At 44.7% G+C, this 13,626-nt stretch overlaps 1 protein-coding gene across 2 annotated transcripts in view; it reads right to left on the bottom strand.

Annotated features, from left to right (window-relative positions):
* Window positions 1-13,626, bottom strand: part of Nup214 (nucleoporin 214) — an 82,327-nt gene that overhangs the window by 33,476 nt on the left and 35,225 nt on the right. For both annotated transcript variants that reach the window (XM_013126431.3, XM_021223885.2), the window contains exons 19-24: window positions 12,966-13,148; window positions 12,239-12,312; window positions 12,057-12,140; window positions 6,567-6,830; window positions 5,653-5,814; window positions 3,431-3,530 (exon numbers count right to left, since the gene is read on the bottom strand). In XM_013126431.3, coding sequence (XP_012981885.1) covers window positions 3,431-3,530; window positions 5,653-5,814; window positions 6,567-6,830; window positions 12,057-12,140; window positions 12,239-12,312; window positions 12,966-13,148 — 867 coding nt within the window. The remainder of the gene's footprint in view (window positions 1-3,430; window positions 3,531-5,652; window positions 5,815-6,566; window positions 6,831-12,056; window positions 12,141-12,238; window positions 12,313-12,965; window positions 13,149-13,626) is intronic.

Below are 13,626 nucleotides of genomic sequence, written 5' to 3'. Positions count from 1 at the left end.
ACACAGCTAGAAATGATCATGAGAATACATGGGAAAACCAGGCTCAGAAATGCCATATTTTGGGTAACTTTATTCTGCTTCCAGCAAGATCTGACATCACTTGTGCACTCTGTCCTCAAACAACTGGGCTGGGGGTCGGCTCTGCAGCTAAGAGCACTTGTCAAGCACCTAGCTTCAATTCCCAGCATACACATGGCAGTTCACTGCCATTGTCTGTAACTAATTCTAGGAAATACAATACCTTCTGGCCTATACTGGCATCAGTCACATGCATGATGTACACACACGCATATATGCATGCAACACACACACACACACACACACACACACACACACACACACACACACACACACACACACATGATCACAAACACACATACCATCTAAAAAAGGAAACAACCATCACAGGACCAGAGCAAAAAATGGCACAATGAGAACCAGAGCTGTTGTGAGGCATTCCAGTGTTTTGCAGGCCCTTTCTTTATGGTAAATACTCTATCCACTGTTGGGAAAGGGTCAAAAATGACTCATTCTTTCATCTATTTCAACAGCTTAAATGGCCTAAAGCATGAGACACATGTCTTTTTCTTTTTAAGAAAAATTTAATTATTAGCATATCTTTGAATAAATACGATGGGGCAGAACCAAACTACTTGCTACCGAGTTATGTAATGAATAATAAAACTTGTGGTATTCATTTGAAAGCGGGGCAAGTGAAGAGGACAGCTTATCAAAGAAACAACAACAAACCTAAAAGAAAAAAGAGAAATTAATGAAAATGCTATTGTATGTATGTATGTATGTATTTTAAGAGGCAGGGTTTCTCTGTGTAGTCCTGGCTGTTCTAGAACTCACTCTGTAAACCAGGCTGTCCTTGAACTGAGATTGGACCACATCTGTTTCCCAAGGGCTGGGATTAAAGTGTGGATCACCAGGGCAAGTGCATGCTACTTTTGTTTAATACAGCTACTCAATCTGTGGGTTGTGACTTGGCAGGTTGAATGACAATTTCACAGGGGTCACCTAAGACAATCAGAAAATATTTACATTATGGTTCATAACAGTAGCAAAATTACAGTTATAGAGTAGCGATGAAAATAATTTTATGGTTGGGGTAACCACAACATGAGTAACTGTATTAAAAGGTCACAGTATTAGGAAGGTTGGGAACCACTGATTTCATAGAGTCCAAACCTACTGAGACATTCCTGAAACCTGCCCATGGACACACACCCATCAGCTATTGTCCTTTTTGCTGAGCCTCGTGTTTCTGAAGACAATGCACTTTCCAAATATCTCCTCAAAGGAACTGTAGTTTCTCGTGAGAGAGGCAAAGTAGATCTCTGTGAGTTCAAGACCAGTTAGGACCACAGCGAGACCATCTCAAAAAGTGAACAAACAAAAAATGTAAATAAGAAATCCATTTACAAGACAGCCAGCTGTTTATAATGATGCACCATAGGGTGTGAGACAGGCAGAAATACAGCACACAGGAGGGAGAAACAGCACTGGGCTGAGATAAACTGAATACTCTAGCCCAATGGAGTTATCATCAATGAGCCAACCAAAACTAAACACTACTCAAATACTCAAGTACAGAATGTGAGAGGCTATCAAGAGCTGCCTTAAACAAGTCTTTCCTTGCCATGAATCTAGAAAAAGAAATATATACTAAGGCCGCAAAACCAGTAATCACAAATCAGTCAGAAAATCACAAGAAGAAATGTAAGCTGGGATTGGGGGGGGGGGGACAGGAGCAGTACTGTAGGTTCAAGCTAAGCCTAGACCACACACGATGTTGCAAGACAGCCAGCCAGGCAATTCTGAGTGTGTCTCAAAAGAAAAGAAAACCAGTCAATGCAGAAGACTGAACCAACTGTTAGTTTCCTTCTCTCCCCCTATGCCTGCTGCTGTCTCTTTCCTGAGACATCTTGCTATGTGTAGTTCAGGCTCGCTTTCCAACCAATAACAGGTAGTAGTCAGATTTGGAAATGCAGAAATGTGAGAAGAATAACTAGCTAATTTGCTTCACTAAACAAAAAATTGTTTTTCAACAATCCCGAATTATTCAGAACCAGACAGCAAAAATGATCAGATGCATGAACAGTGCCTAGAGTTTAAGAAGCTAATGTAACAAACTGGGACACAAAGTGAGCAAGAAATGCTATACTGCAAAAAATCATTGTATAGAAACCATAAAGAGTTTCATACTGGCAAGCTTGTTAATGAAGTGCTCAGTGTCTGCTGTGTTAAAATGATCATGATATGTAACCACAAGAAGAATGGCCAACAGCTCTCAGGACAGTCACAGCAAGATGCAGCAGGCGCTTCATGGTCTCCTGAATCTAACTTACCCAGACCACTGTGGAAAACTATGACCCTATGTAAGACAACATGACTGTGACATTAGCTAAAAACAAGTCTTTAGAGTAGTTAAGAATCCAGGTTTAAATGAGGACTTCTTTCCTGACAGCATGCAAATAGTGCCAAACAGCTATGTGAGTGTGTACTGCTTCTAAGCACTGAACTTTCTGTTCAGTGGTTGAAACAGTGACCTTTTCTAGCTGCTAATGAACTCTTTATCAATAAAGAAAATTTAAATTTAAAAAGTAAAATAGCACACCATGTTATCAGTGAATAAAGAAAGACACCAGAGCACTTGAAAGGTAGTGTCAGGAATTCAGGGTCATCCTCAGCAACATACTGAGTTCAAGGTCAGCCTGGGCTATGAGACTTGAGAGGGAGGGGGAGAGAATCTTCACCTTCACACACACACACACACACACAGACACACAGACACACAGACACACAGACACACACACACACACACACACACACACACACACACACACACACACACACACACACACACACACACACACACACACCATGCACCCTGAGTCCTGGAGAAGACCAAAGCCAAGTGACCTCTGGCAAGGATCTTGTCCAAAACAGCATGAAGGAAAAGCAGAAGTTCTGCTCACTTCTCAAATACTGTTCCTTCTGGAGGAAGACAAGTTAAATTAAAAGAATGCAAATGCTGGGCGAGGCACCGCCGACCTCCACGTCACCATCATTACACAATAGTCACTAGAACTGAAATGTCAATTTTGCAACCCCGAGAATACAAAAAAAAAAAAAAAAAAAAAAAAGAAGAAGAAGAAGAAAAACAAAGGGGGGGGATGTATCAAACTTCACACCTGACTAATAGCTTAGAGGATGCCCATGCAATTTTGCAAAGTGTTTAGACCACAGGCTGTGAATTGCAGCCAATTCTTGGCAAGGCAAAAAGCCCATCTTCCCAAAACCTTGGTTGTGGCTGCCCCTTCCTCCACAGGGAGAAAAGCTACACACGACAGCAGTGTTCCCTTGAGACAAAGCGGCTCCACGACAGCAAGCGGTGGGAGGAACACACAAAGAGCTGACATACCCCAGGGCCACAGACGGGGCTGCAGGGCTACTCTTCAGTTCCTGTACGTTTACCACTTGAGGAACATTCTTCAAAGTTGATTCGGTGAGAGTGCTCACAGCTATGTAAACAAGGAAGAGAGGGAACACATTAATTCCTGTAAAAGACTAAAAAGCCTGCAGAAATGAATACCCAGGATATAACTCTGAGCAGACAGCAACCAAATCTACTCAGCAGTGTGGGCAACAGAACACCCAGCTGACCCGTATTAGAAGGACTTGATGCCATCTAATAAAACCCACTGGCACAGAGGGACAATTCCCTGGCCACTTCCTGCAGCAGAACCCAGGTACCTGCCACACTGTTGGCTCATCTTGAAAGGGATGGCACCATGCAGAGGACTAACAGCCTTCAGTTAGTTCAGGGCTGCTGCTACTTGTTCATCTGTCCCCTTTTCCCACAGGCTTGTGATGTGACAGGCCTAAAGCAGTACAGCTCTTTATTGGCATCGGGGCTTAAACCGTGAGCAAAGTAGAAAACAGAGCTTGGAAAAGAATGCTGGGGGAGGCCAAGCGGCCTCAAATACATATATCTGACATGGGCCTATTTGTTTTTACCTCATCAGCTTTATTATGTTTTTGGGTTTTTTTTCTTTTGAGACAAGGTCTCAAACTCACAAATATCCTCCTGCCTCTGCCTCCCAAGTGCTGGGATTAAAGGTGTGCACCACCACCTCTGGCTTTTTACTTCTGTCTTAACTTTCCACCATAGTTTATAACCCTTCATGACACTCTGGGCTCCTGGGCAAACCCCAGGCAGCCTGGAGAAGAGCTGCGAAAATGCTACCTAAACTGCACACAATTCACCTTCACATTTGAAAGTGTCCCCATCTTTAGAACTTGCTCCAAGAGACAGTGAAGGTCAGAGCATTTCTTGCACAGCACACCATCTAAATCCTGACAGGTCTTAACTTTATAAGTCATCTGATGGACTTCATCCCATCTGCACATATAATAAAGAGATCATCAAAGAACTATGTGTTCTGAAAGCTTAAATGCACCTTAAAGAGTTATCCTGTCTTTACTTTTTATTATTTATTTTAAGTATCTTAAGGCTATATTTAAATTTGACTTATTGCTGTTTAGTGGTTTTTACCTTTTTTAAAAATTATTTTTATTTTATGTTCGTTAGTGTTTTGCCTGCATGTATGTCTGTGTGAAGGTGTCAGATCTTGGAATTACAAACAATTCTGAACTGCATGTGAGTGCTGGGAATTGAACCCAGGTCCTCTGGAAGAGTAGTCAGTGCTGAGCCATCTCTCCAGGCCCCACTGTATTTTTTTTGAGACAGGGTTGCACTCTGTAGCCCATGCAGACCCCAAGTTCACTATATAGCTCAGATTGGCTGCAGACTCGGGACAATCTGCCTACTTCAGCCTCTGAGTGCTAGGATTACAGGTATGAGCACTGGCTCATAATTCTGTTTTCTCTATATGAAACCACCATGTCTCTTTATTTGAGTTTCCTTAAGTGACAATATTTGGCACTAACCGTTTTCAGCCCTGGCACTTCACATTGGGAATAGGTAACCCTTCCTTATGTGGGGGCTTTGTGTTTTAAGATTCTTCCTTAACATCCCCAGGCAGCACTCCTGCCAATCGTCTAGGTCAGGTGGAAAGAGGAACAGCCTCTGACTGAGAGCCACTGGTTTGCCAAGCTGACGAGCAGTGATAACTATCCCTGAGTCCAAGCCCTAGACTGCTGTTAACTCCTGCCCAGGTGACATCAGCACAGAATGGCGCATCTGTGAAGGCTGAGCTCTGGTATGTACAGCTTGGGTAACTTTCTCTACCAACTCTCTTACTACTGGAACACAAGCAGGCATACTACAGCCACCCTCCCAGTGGCTGGGATCCTTAAAATATTGCTCTAATGATATTAGGTGGCCTGATTTCCAAGATCAAGATAGGACCACTAATCAAGCAGAGATCACTAATCAAAAGTGGGAATTATCAGCATCAAAACCCACCAATTTCCCATGAAACTAAATGTGTCACATGTGCTACCTCCCCTTTAAAGGAAAAAACTTGAGACCTAGTCTCTGGCTCCTGGGAGATCTACTCACAGGATGAAGGCCTCTATACTAAGGAGCAGCAAGAGTCAGCTGTTGTCCACCCCAAAGCCCACACCTGTGACTTGGACACCTTACAGTCACTTTGCTAGGAGTGGGGCAACAGTCCTTACCTGGCACCTGATTGGCCATCTGCCGTCTCATGGCTGCAGCTGCTGCCGCCTGGGAAGCTGCGACAGTGTGGGAAGGACCTGGTGCACCATGCTTAACAGTTTTGGTTGCCAGCATCGTGCTGTCGGCTCCTGGAGGAATAACTTTGCTGGCTGATGTAGAGACTAAGGGGAAAAGAAAAATTATCAGAAAAATGGGGTCATTGAAAGGAACACAGAAAAGTTAAAAATGGTAAATTCTGTTAGGCAATGGGGAAAATGCTAAAATTAAAAATTCTTAAGCACTACAAGAGAACATTTAGAGCAATACAGAGCTTGATTTCTTGTAAAATGGATTTGTTCCAGTACTGTGACTCTGCTAGAAGCCACCACGACACAAAGCCCTGACACTGCCCTGCAGCAGTGAACACACAATGCAGATGGCCTCAGTGAGCGACTGTAACATGGGATACTGTAGCTGGTGAGCTCTGTGCCATAGGGCTGCTGACTTTGGGAGGACATGAGTATGGATGCTGCTTTACACTGAGGGACATATCCCTCTCCTTTACTTCTGATAAAGGCCTGTTGTAACAAAACAAAGTGGATACCAGAGTCAAGCTGTTACTGATGCAATCTCTGTCTTTTATTCCACTGTGGCCTTACCAACCACACCATCTCCTAGTTTTTGCTATTAGCAGAAATGAGTGGGACTCTCAGTGATCTAAATAAGACTAAAACTTGGTGAGTCCCTTCAGTAGTTAGGACCTAATGGGGATGACAGCTGTTCTGTAAAATGGATTTGTTCCAGTACCTCACACACTCTGTGTCTCTGCTAGAAGTCACTCTGACACAAAGGCAATGAACACACAATGTAGACAGCCTTGGTGAATGACTAACAACAGCCCGCGGCCCACGGTCAGTTTTAGTGGCTGACTTACCTGAGGAGCTCATCACAGCAGGTGAAGAACTATGAAACAGATGAGGCTTAGCAAAAGGCATTGCCTGGGGCAGGAGACTGGGTTGGATAGAAGGCGTGCGGACCACAGGAGCATGCCTATGGACCTGGACCACAGCTTCCTCCTCTTTGCAGGGAGACCGGGCATCTTCTCCCTCCAGGGGCTGACAGATGGAGGATGTGGAGATGGCTTCATCTAAGTCTTCATAATATCTCTGAGACAGGAAGGCTGACCGAGACAGGCTGGCTACAGAAGCCCCATCAGAAAACAATAGACAAAGCAAACACAAAAATTGTGTCATTTCACTGTTAAGAGACAGATCCAACTTGTAAAGCATTTTTATTATTTTTTACTTAAGGTGGAAATAGCTACTGATGAATGTGAGTGATGGGTTGGGGTCTTTGCTCAGTGGGGACTTTGGACGATAAGCTTCAAGGTCAGGGACAGATAACTATCACATAAAAGATTGAGAAAGAGACAGAATCAATGCTAGTGGAAAAGAGGTGTGGGCGAGAAAACAGGTAAGATCATAGGGCAGGGCTTAAGAGTCACACATCACCACGGCTTTCCAACGGTAACCTCAGAACAACTAAAACAGGCTATCAGGGTGGGAATGACCTCAGTCTGAGTGTCTCAAACACAACAAAATGAGCCCAGTGATTCTCAGCATGGAACTTAACTCTGGCCTTCTCTGCTTTTCCTTCTTTATACTGGGGAGTCATGTCTTATGCCAACATCTACCTCGAACTTCAGAACAGGTGTTATTAATGTACACTGGAAAAACAAAATGTATTCAAAGGTATTCAAAGTAGCAGTCTTCCGATATTGCTTGTCTGTCCTGTAGGCAGATCACGCTACAAGATCTTAATGTCCCAGTCTAAGTGTGACACAACAGAAGCAACTGAAAACCAGTGCCACATGCCAAGGCCCTGCTGCCTGCTAGCCACTAAGGCTACGTAAAGTAGTTAACTACAGCTGTGTGGTGGCAATCAGGAGGGAGAGGCAGGCGCATCTGTGTGAGATCAAGGCCAGTCTGGTCTATATATTTCCAGGTCAGCAAGAACTACAAAGGGAGACCCAGCCTCAAAATAAACAAACAAACAAATAAATAAAAATAAATTAAGTGTAAAGAAACAGAAAGTTATATTTTTCAGATGCACATTTCAAATATTCAATGGACAGCAGACTTTACAATCTGGACCACACTGTTATCAAGTATTTTGAGGCAAACAACTATGTGGTGGGCCACTTAGAAACTCCATCTAAGTATATGATGTCAGGATTTGAAATGTTAAAAGTTTATTTTCTGCAATGACTTGGTACTGTTATGATTCAATGTCAAGAATGTAGATCCCCATGTCTTCCATTTCTGACTGAAAGTTGTTCAGTGGGGCCCTGGGGAAGTCAACTGATCAGCTGAATTAATTTATCTGTGTAATACGGCAAAGCTATTATTTTTATGGCCTTTGTACATTTAACAATGTTACCTTCTCAAGACATACAGTAATACGATCAACAATGAAAAAATTAAAGCTGTATTCTTAAATTCTAAGGAACACCAACAAAGGGGACGAAGACCTCATACTGCAGTTCTGAGGGACTGTGACCTCAAAGTACTTGGAAGTGCACCTTTATCAAAACTCCAACAGAGCAGCTCAGCCAACACCTGGAGTCCAGCCTCTGCCCTAGCAGAGGACCCAGCTGAGCCACACAGTGCCTGAACCTGCCTGCACAAGCTGCAGCAGCAGTGCTATTATGAGCCACTAAGTTTGTGGCGAGTTGTTGCAGCACATAAAGGAAACTAACACAAAAACCCCCATTGTTACCCTGTTGTCTCACTAAATAGTTCAGGAAAAACAAAAAAGGCAACCGGGTCGGGTGTGGGTTCAGTCATAAAACACTTGACTAATGTGTGCAGCCTGAGTTTGATCCTCAGTACCAAATAGTCCTAAAAGCAATTATGCTATAGTGTACTGGAGGGGGGAGGGATGACAATATGAACAAAGGAGTCAAGACCATGATGGGAAACCCACAGAATCAGCTGACCTGAGCTAGTGACAGATCAATGACTCAGGTCAGACAAATGGGGAACCTGCATGAGACAAAACTAGACTCCCTTAATATAGGTGACAGTGGTGTGACTGGGACAATATATGAGGCCACTGGCAGTGGGTCCAACTCTAACACCAATGCACACACTGACTTAGTGGAGCCCATTCTATATGGAGAGATACCTTGCCCAGCCTAGACACAGGGGTGTGGGGTGGAGAGGCGCCTTGGTCCTGCCTCAACGAGATGATGGGACAGACTTAGTAGACTTCCAGGGCAGGCCTTACCCTCTCTGAGGAGCAGATGGGATGAAGGAAGGGGTGAAGGGAATGGGAGGACAGGAGGGAGGGGGAACTGGGGTTGGAATGTAAAAAAACAAATTAATAAAAAAAGAAGAAGAGCAAATGTGGTGGGTGCAGGAGAGATTTGTGTGCACGCGTGCGCAAGCATGCATGTAGAGGCTGGAACAGGACATTTCCTCTACCACTTCCTACTTTATTACTCAGAGACATCTAGGGATTGGCCTGTTTCCACCCTAATGCTGGGACTGCTGGGGTTACAGGCACAGGCAAGCACTCCTCTTTTTCTGTGTGCTGGGGATGAGAACTCAGGGCGGCACAGGAAGAGCAGGCCTTCTCTTTAAGCTCCACGACAGGGCTCTCTAATAAGCGGACACATTCTCTCTTTGTATTTTAGAAAAACTTAACATTTATTTAAGTGTGCTGGTGTTTTGCCTGTATGAATGGCTGTGTGAGGGTGTCAGATCACCTGGAATTGGAGTTAGAATTGCCAACTGTAACGTAGATTCTGGGAGTTGAACCCAGGCCCTCTAGAAGACCAGTCAATGCTCTTAACTGCTAGGCCATCACTCTGGCCCCCATGGGTCTGTTTAACTTCAGTAGAGGCTACATATTTATTTTTGTTTTCTGTATTTTTTTGTGTATTACATTATAACTTTAAAAAATTTAAAAAGATTATATGTAGCTGGGCAGTGGTGGTGCACACCTTTAATCCCAGCACTTGGGAGGCAGAGGCAGGCGGATCTCTGAGTTAAGAGGCCAACTTGGTCTATAGAGATGGTTCTAGAGCAGCTAGGGCTACACAGAGAAACTCTGTCTCAAAAAACTAAACAAAAAAAGTATATGTAAACTGTGTGTGGTGGCAATGCCTGGAATCCTAGCATTTAGGAGGTAGAGATAGAGTTCATTGTTCATAATGAGCACTGCTCAGAGTTCATAAGTTCACTGCCATCTTCCACTACACAGAGCTGAAAGCCACTCTGGACTATATGAGACCCTATCTCCAAAACAAACCAAGCTTCCATATCCCGAGTTATCCTCCCTAGCATGTGTGTTATTAACAAGTATACTGCCGCAGCCGTAGCAATGTTTATCTTCTTTATTCACACTCTGAGTGGTCAGACCTTGTTACCTCATTCAAAACCGTCTGGAACCAAGGTAGGCCATCACATCCGCTGAATAAACAATCACACAACCCTCATGTCTAAGGACTCAATCATAAAGATATCATCAGATCTGTGAGTAACGGTGTTTGATGTCCTCTCCTGGCAACAAGCAGGAGTAACCAGATTGGGTAAGTGTGTGCTGGCTTCCTAAGACAAGGATGTGTCCTAGTCAGCATCAGGCCCATGTTCAAAGAGCACCAACACAAGTAGAGACAGGTTTCTGAGGAGTCTGGTGATAGAGATGTCAGCTGCAGACAACAGGCATTGGTGTCTGTCCTGGCTGAGCTGTTTTGTTTGCTTTTTCTGACAACTTGACATAAGCTGGAAGTATGAGTGAAGAGGGATCCTCAACTGAGAAAATGCTCCAGAGGGCTGGCCTGCAGGCAAGCCTGTGGACACTTTCTTGGTGGATGACCGTGAGTGGGGTCACCACCTGCTGACGGTAGGGTGCTGTAAGGAAGCAGGCTGAGCCAGGGACGAGGAGACGCCAGGAAACACCAGTCCTCCACAGCCTCTGCATCATTCCTGCCTCCACAGCCCTGCCTTGAGCCCCTTCCCTGCCTTCCCCAGATGACAGATTGTAAGATGAAGTAAACCCTTTCCTTTCCAAGGTGTTTTTTCCCACAGACCCAGAAGGCACAAGTGGGATAGTTTGGTGAAGCCTTAGAATGAGGACCTGCAATAGAAATGGTGGCCTAACAGAGCTAGGAGACGGCTCAGGAGCCAACAGTACATGTAGTGTAAACATGAGGACCTATGGGAAAGCAGGCATGGCTATGGGGACCTATAACCTTGTCACTAGAGGAGAGGCAGAGATGGAAGGATCAATGGAGCTGCCTAGCTCCAGTTGAGAGACCTTGTCTCAAGGGAGTAAGACAGAGTGACAGAAAAGACCAACGTCCTCTGGCTGTGTATTCGGCATGCTCATGAGTGCACAAATGCGTGCTTACATCTTCCTTCCCCCACAAATGGTGGCCTGAGAAGAGGTAGCCAAGGAAAAGCATCTGGTGAAATCTGTAGAGAGTTAAGAAGCAGCTCTAAGCTGGGTGTGGTGGCTCATGCCTTTGATCCCAGCATTAGAAAACAGAGGCAGGTGGATCTCTGTGAGTTTGAGGTCAGCCTGGTCTACAGAGTGAGTTCAGTGACAGCCAGGGTTGTTACACAGAGAAACACTGTGGTGGTGGTGGTGGTGGTAGGGAGGTAACAGCTCCTAGAGAAAAGGACTAACATGACAGAGATTGAAAAACACACTGTGTTGGAGGTCACCAAGGAAATGGCACAATGTTATCTTAGCTTTGGAAAATGAAACACACAGCATGAGTTTCAGGCTAGTTTGAGCTATATGAAACCCTATTTTTAAAAAAGGAGAAAAAAATTAAGGAAAGGATGCAGCTCAGTGGTATTGGTAGAGGCCCTGGCATGTGCTACGTTCTGCGTTTTATGCCCAGCACTGAAAGAAAAAAAAGAATCAAGAATTTTAGATAAAAATGTAAACAATCTTTCACTTTTTTTTTTTTTTTTTTTTTTTTTTTTTGGTTTTTTGAGACAGGGTTTCTCTGTATTGTTTTGGAAGTTGTCCTGGAACTAGCTCTGTAGACCAGGCTGGCCTCGAACTCACAGAGATCCGCCTGCCTCTGCCTCCCGAGTGCTGGGATTAAAGGCGTGCGCCACCAACGCCCGGCCAATCTTTCACTTCTTATATACCTGCTTTTCGGCAAGTTTGAAAGCACATATGACATTTACTCACTGTGGTGTGCAGCATATGAGCGCGAAACACAGTGGCCATGTAGAGGTCAAAGACATAGAAGTCAGCTCTTTCCTCTCACAATCTGAGTCCTAGAGACTGGACTCAGGTCTTCAGGTTGGCAGACATCATGCGCCTTTATTCACTGGGCCACTTACCAGTGCCCAAGCACTACACAGCTAAAATCGAAAACTTCAGGACAAGCTCTCTTTACCTGGAGCAGTGGACCTCACTGGTGGGGTCTTCCTTTTGGCTAAGAAGTTCCTCAGTTGGGCCTGTTTAGCGGGGGACAGTTTAGCTGGAAAAAAAAAATCACCAACCCATAAATGCTAACGTTTAGCTTTAAAAATCCAGGTTAGATAACAAGCTATGTTGGAGGTTGGGGGGAGCATTTACCTTGCACTCTGGAAGAGGGCTTGGTGTGAGATTCAACGGTTGTTTTTAGCAGGCTTTCAAGGTCACTGTCAAAACTGAAACAGGGAGTGTTACATCCACACCAACCACAAGAAGGCTGAGGATATATGGCATACACTCTTCTCAATATCTAAGCCCAAGAGATTAGAGCACTTGATACAGGAAGAGCTGCCCCACAACACACAGGCAGAAACACACAGGCAGAAAGCTAACATTCAGCACTGCATTATCCCGCACTGAGCCTAATACTGGCTGCCTTGGCAGAAAGGACAAGAAAATTACACATGGCTAAAGCAGAAACATGACACCATGAGGGTAAGTTCAGGATAAACTAGATAACGGCAAGAATCTACCACAGCTCTACACTAGAGCAGAATGGCAAATCTGGGCTTCTAAGGAAGTTAGAAAATGTAACCCTATCAGCCATCAGCTATAAAACTGCCTCAGTGCTACTCTGGAAACAGGTGGCCTGCTGAGCACCTACCTACGTCACCAGGCACAGTACTCTGTGCATTATAGATTTAAGCCTATACCCATGCTGAAGGCGGGCACTGTCACCCCTACTTTCAAAGGAACCAAAGGTCAGAGGTCTTGTAAAACCTAACCAGGACAGCACAGGCGACAGACTGCAACCGTTTTCAAGTGCAGCCGCACAAGCCCATGTGCTCTCCAGGCAACTCTTCCCACTCTCCAGCAGGCTCTTGCACACCTGTGAGTGCTGCTCTGAGTTGAGAGTGTTGAGGGCAGATTCCATGGGGGGGTCTGGTTATAGAGACGGAGCTGCTGCAGACTGTCCACCAGGTGATTCAACCTCTTCCTCTGTTGGTTGATGATCTCCCGGTTGTTGGCTAGTGTGTTGAAAAGTGTCTCTCGTTCTGGCACAAGCAAACGCCTGCAGGCAATAAGGAAAAGAATTAGATACAAATGGCTTCTGATTGTCAGGAGTGGGATTGAATTTCCTCGCAGAATGACAAAAGCTTAAAAGGAATTTTAGAAATAAAAGGAGAGAAGCAGAGCTTCTTGGGAGCAGCATTTTTCTCAGGTGGGCTGTTTTGCTAGTGACAAGCAGAGACTCACACGGCTCGTTTAAGGGAGTCTTCCTGACTCAGCATACGCGCAAAAAACAAAACAAACAAACAAAAAACCAGCAAGGTTCTTTTAAGAGGCTCTGCTACCGACTGAAAGGTGTGTACGTACAACTGGCAAGGAAAAGGCTTCATAATTAATATAGCCTCCTGTGTGTTTATTTGGGGACTGCAACGCGGCAGAGCCCAGACAACTGGCGGGGGGGAAAACCAAAGCGGCTGGCAAGGAAAAGGCTTCACCCAACAGGCTTCCTTCTAAACCACAACACACGAGGCTGCAATTCT

The sequence above is a fragment of the Mesocricetus auratus genome, unplaced genomic scaffold (assembly GCF_017639785.1).
Source record: "Mesocricetus auratus isolate SY011 unplaced genomic scaffold, BCM_Maur_2.0 Super-Scaffold_100172, whole genome shotgun sequence".
Taxonomy (NCBI): Eukaryota; Metazoa; Chordata; class Mammalia; order Rodentia; family Cricetidae; genus Mesocricetus; species Mesocricetus auratus.
Note: the sequence above shows the minus strand (reverse complement) of the source record. Positions and strands in the feature narration are given on the sequence as shown.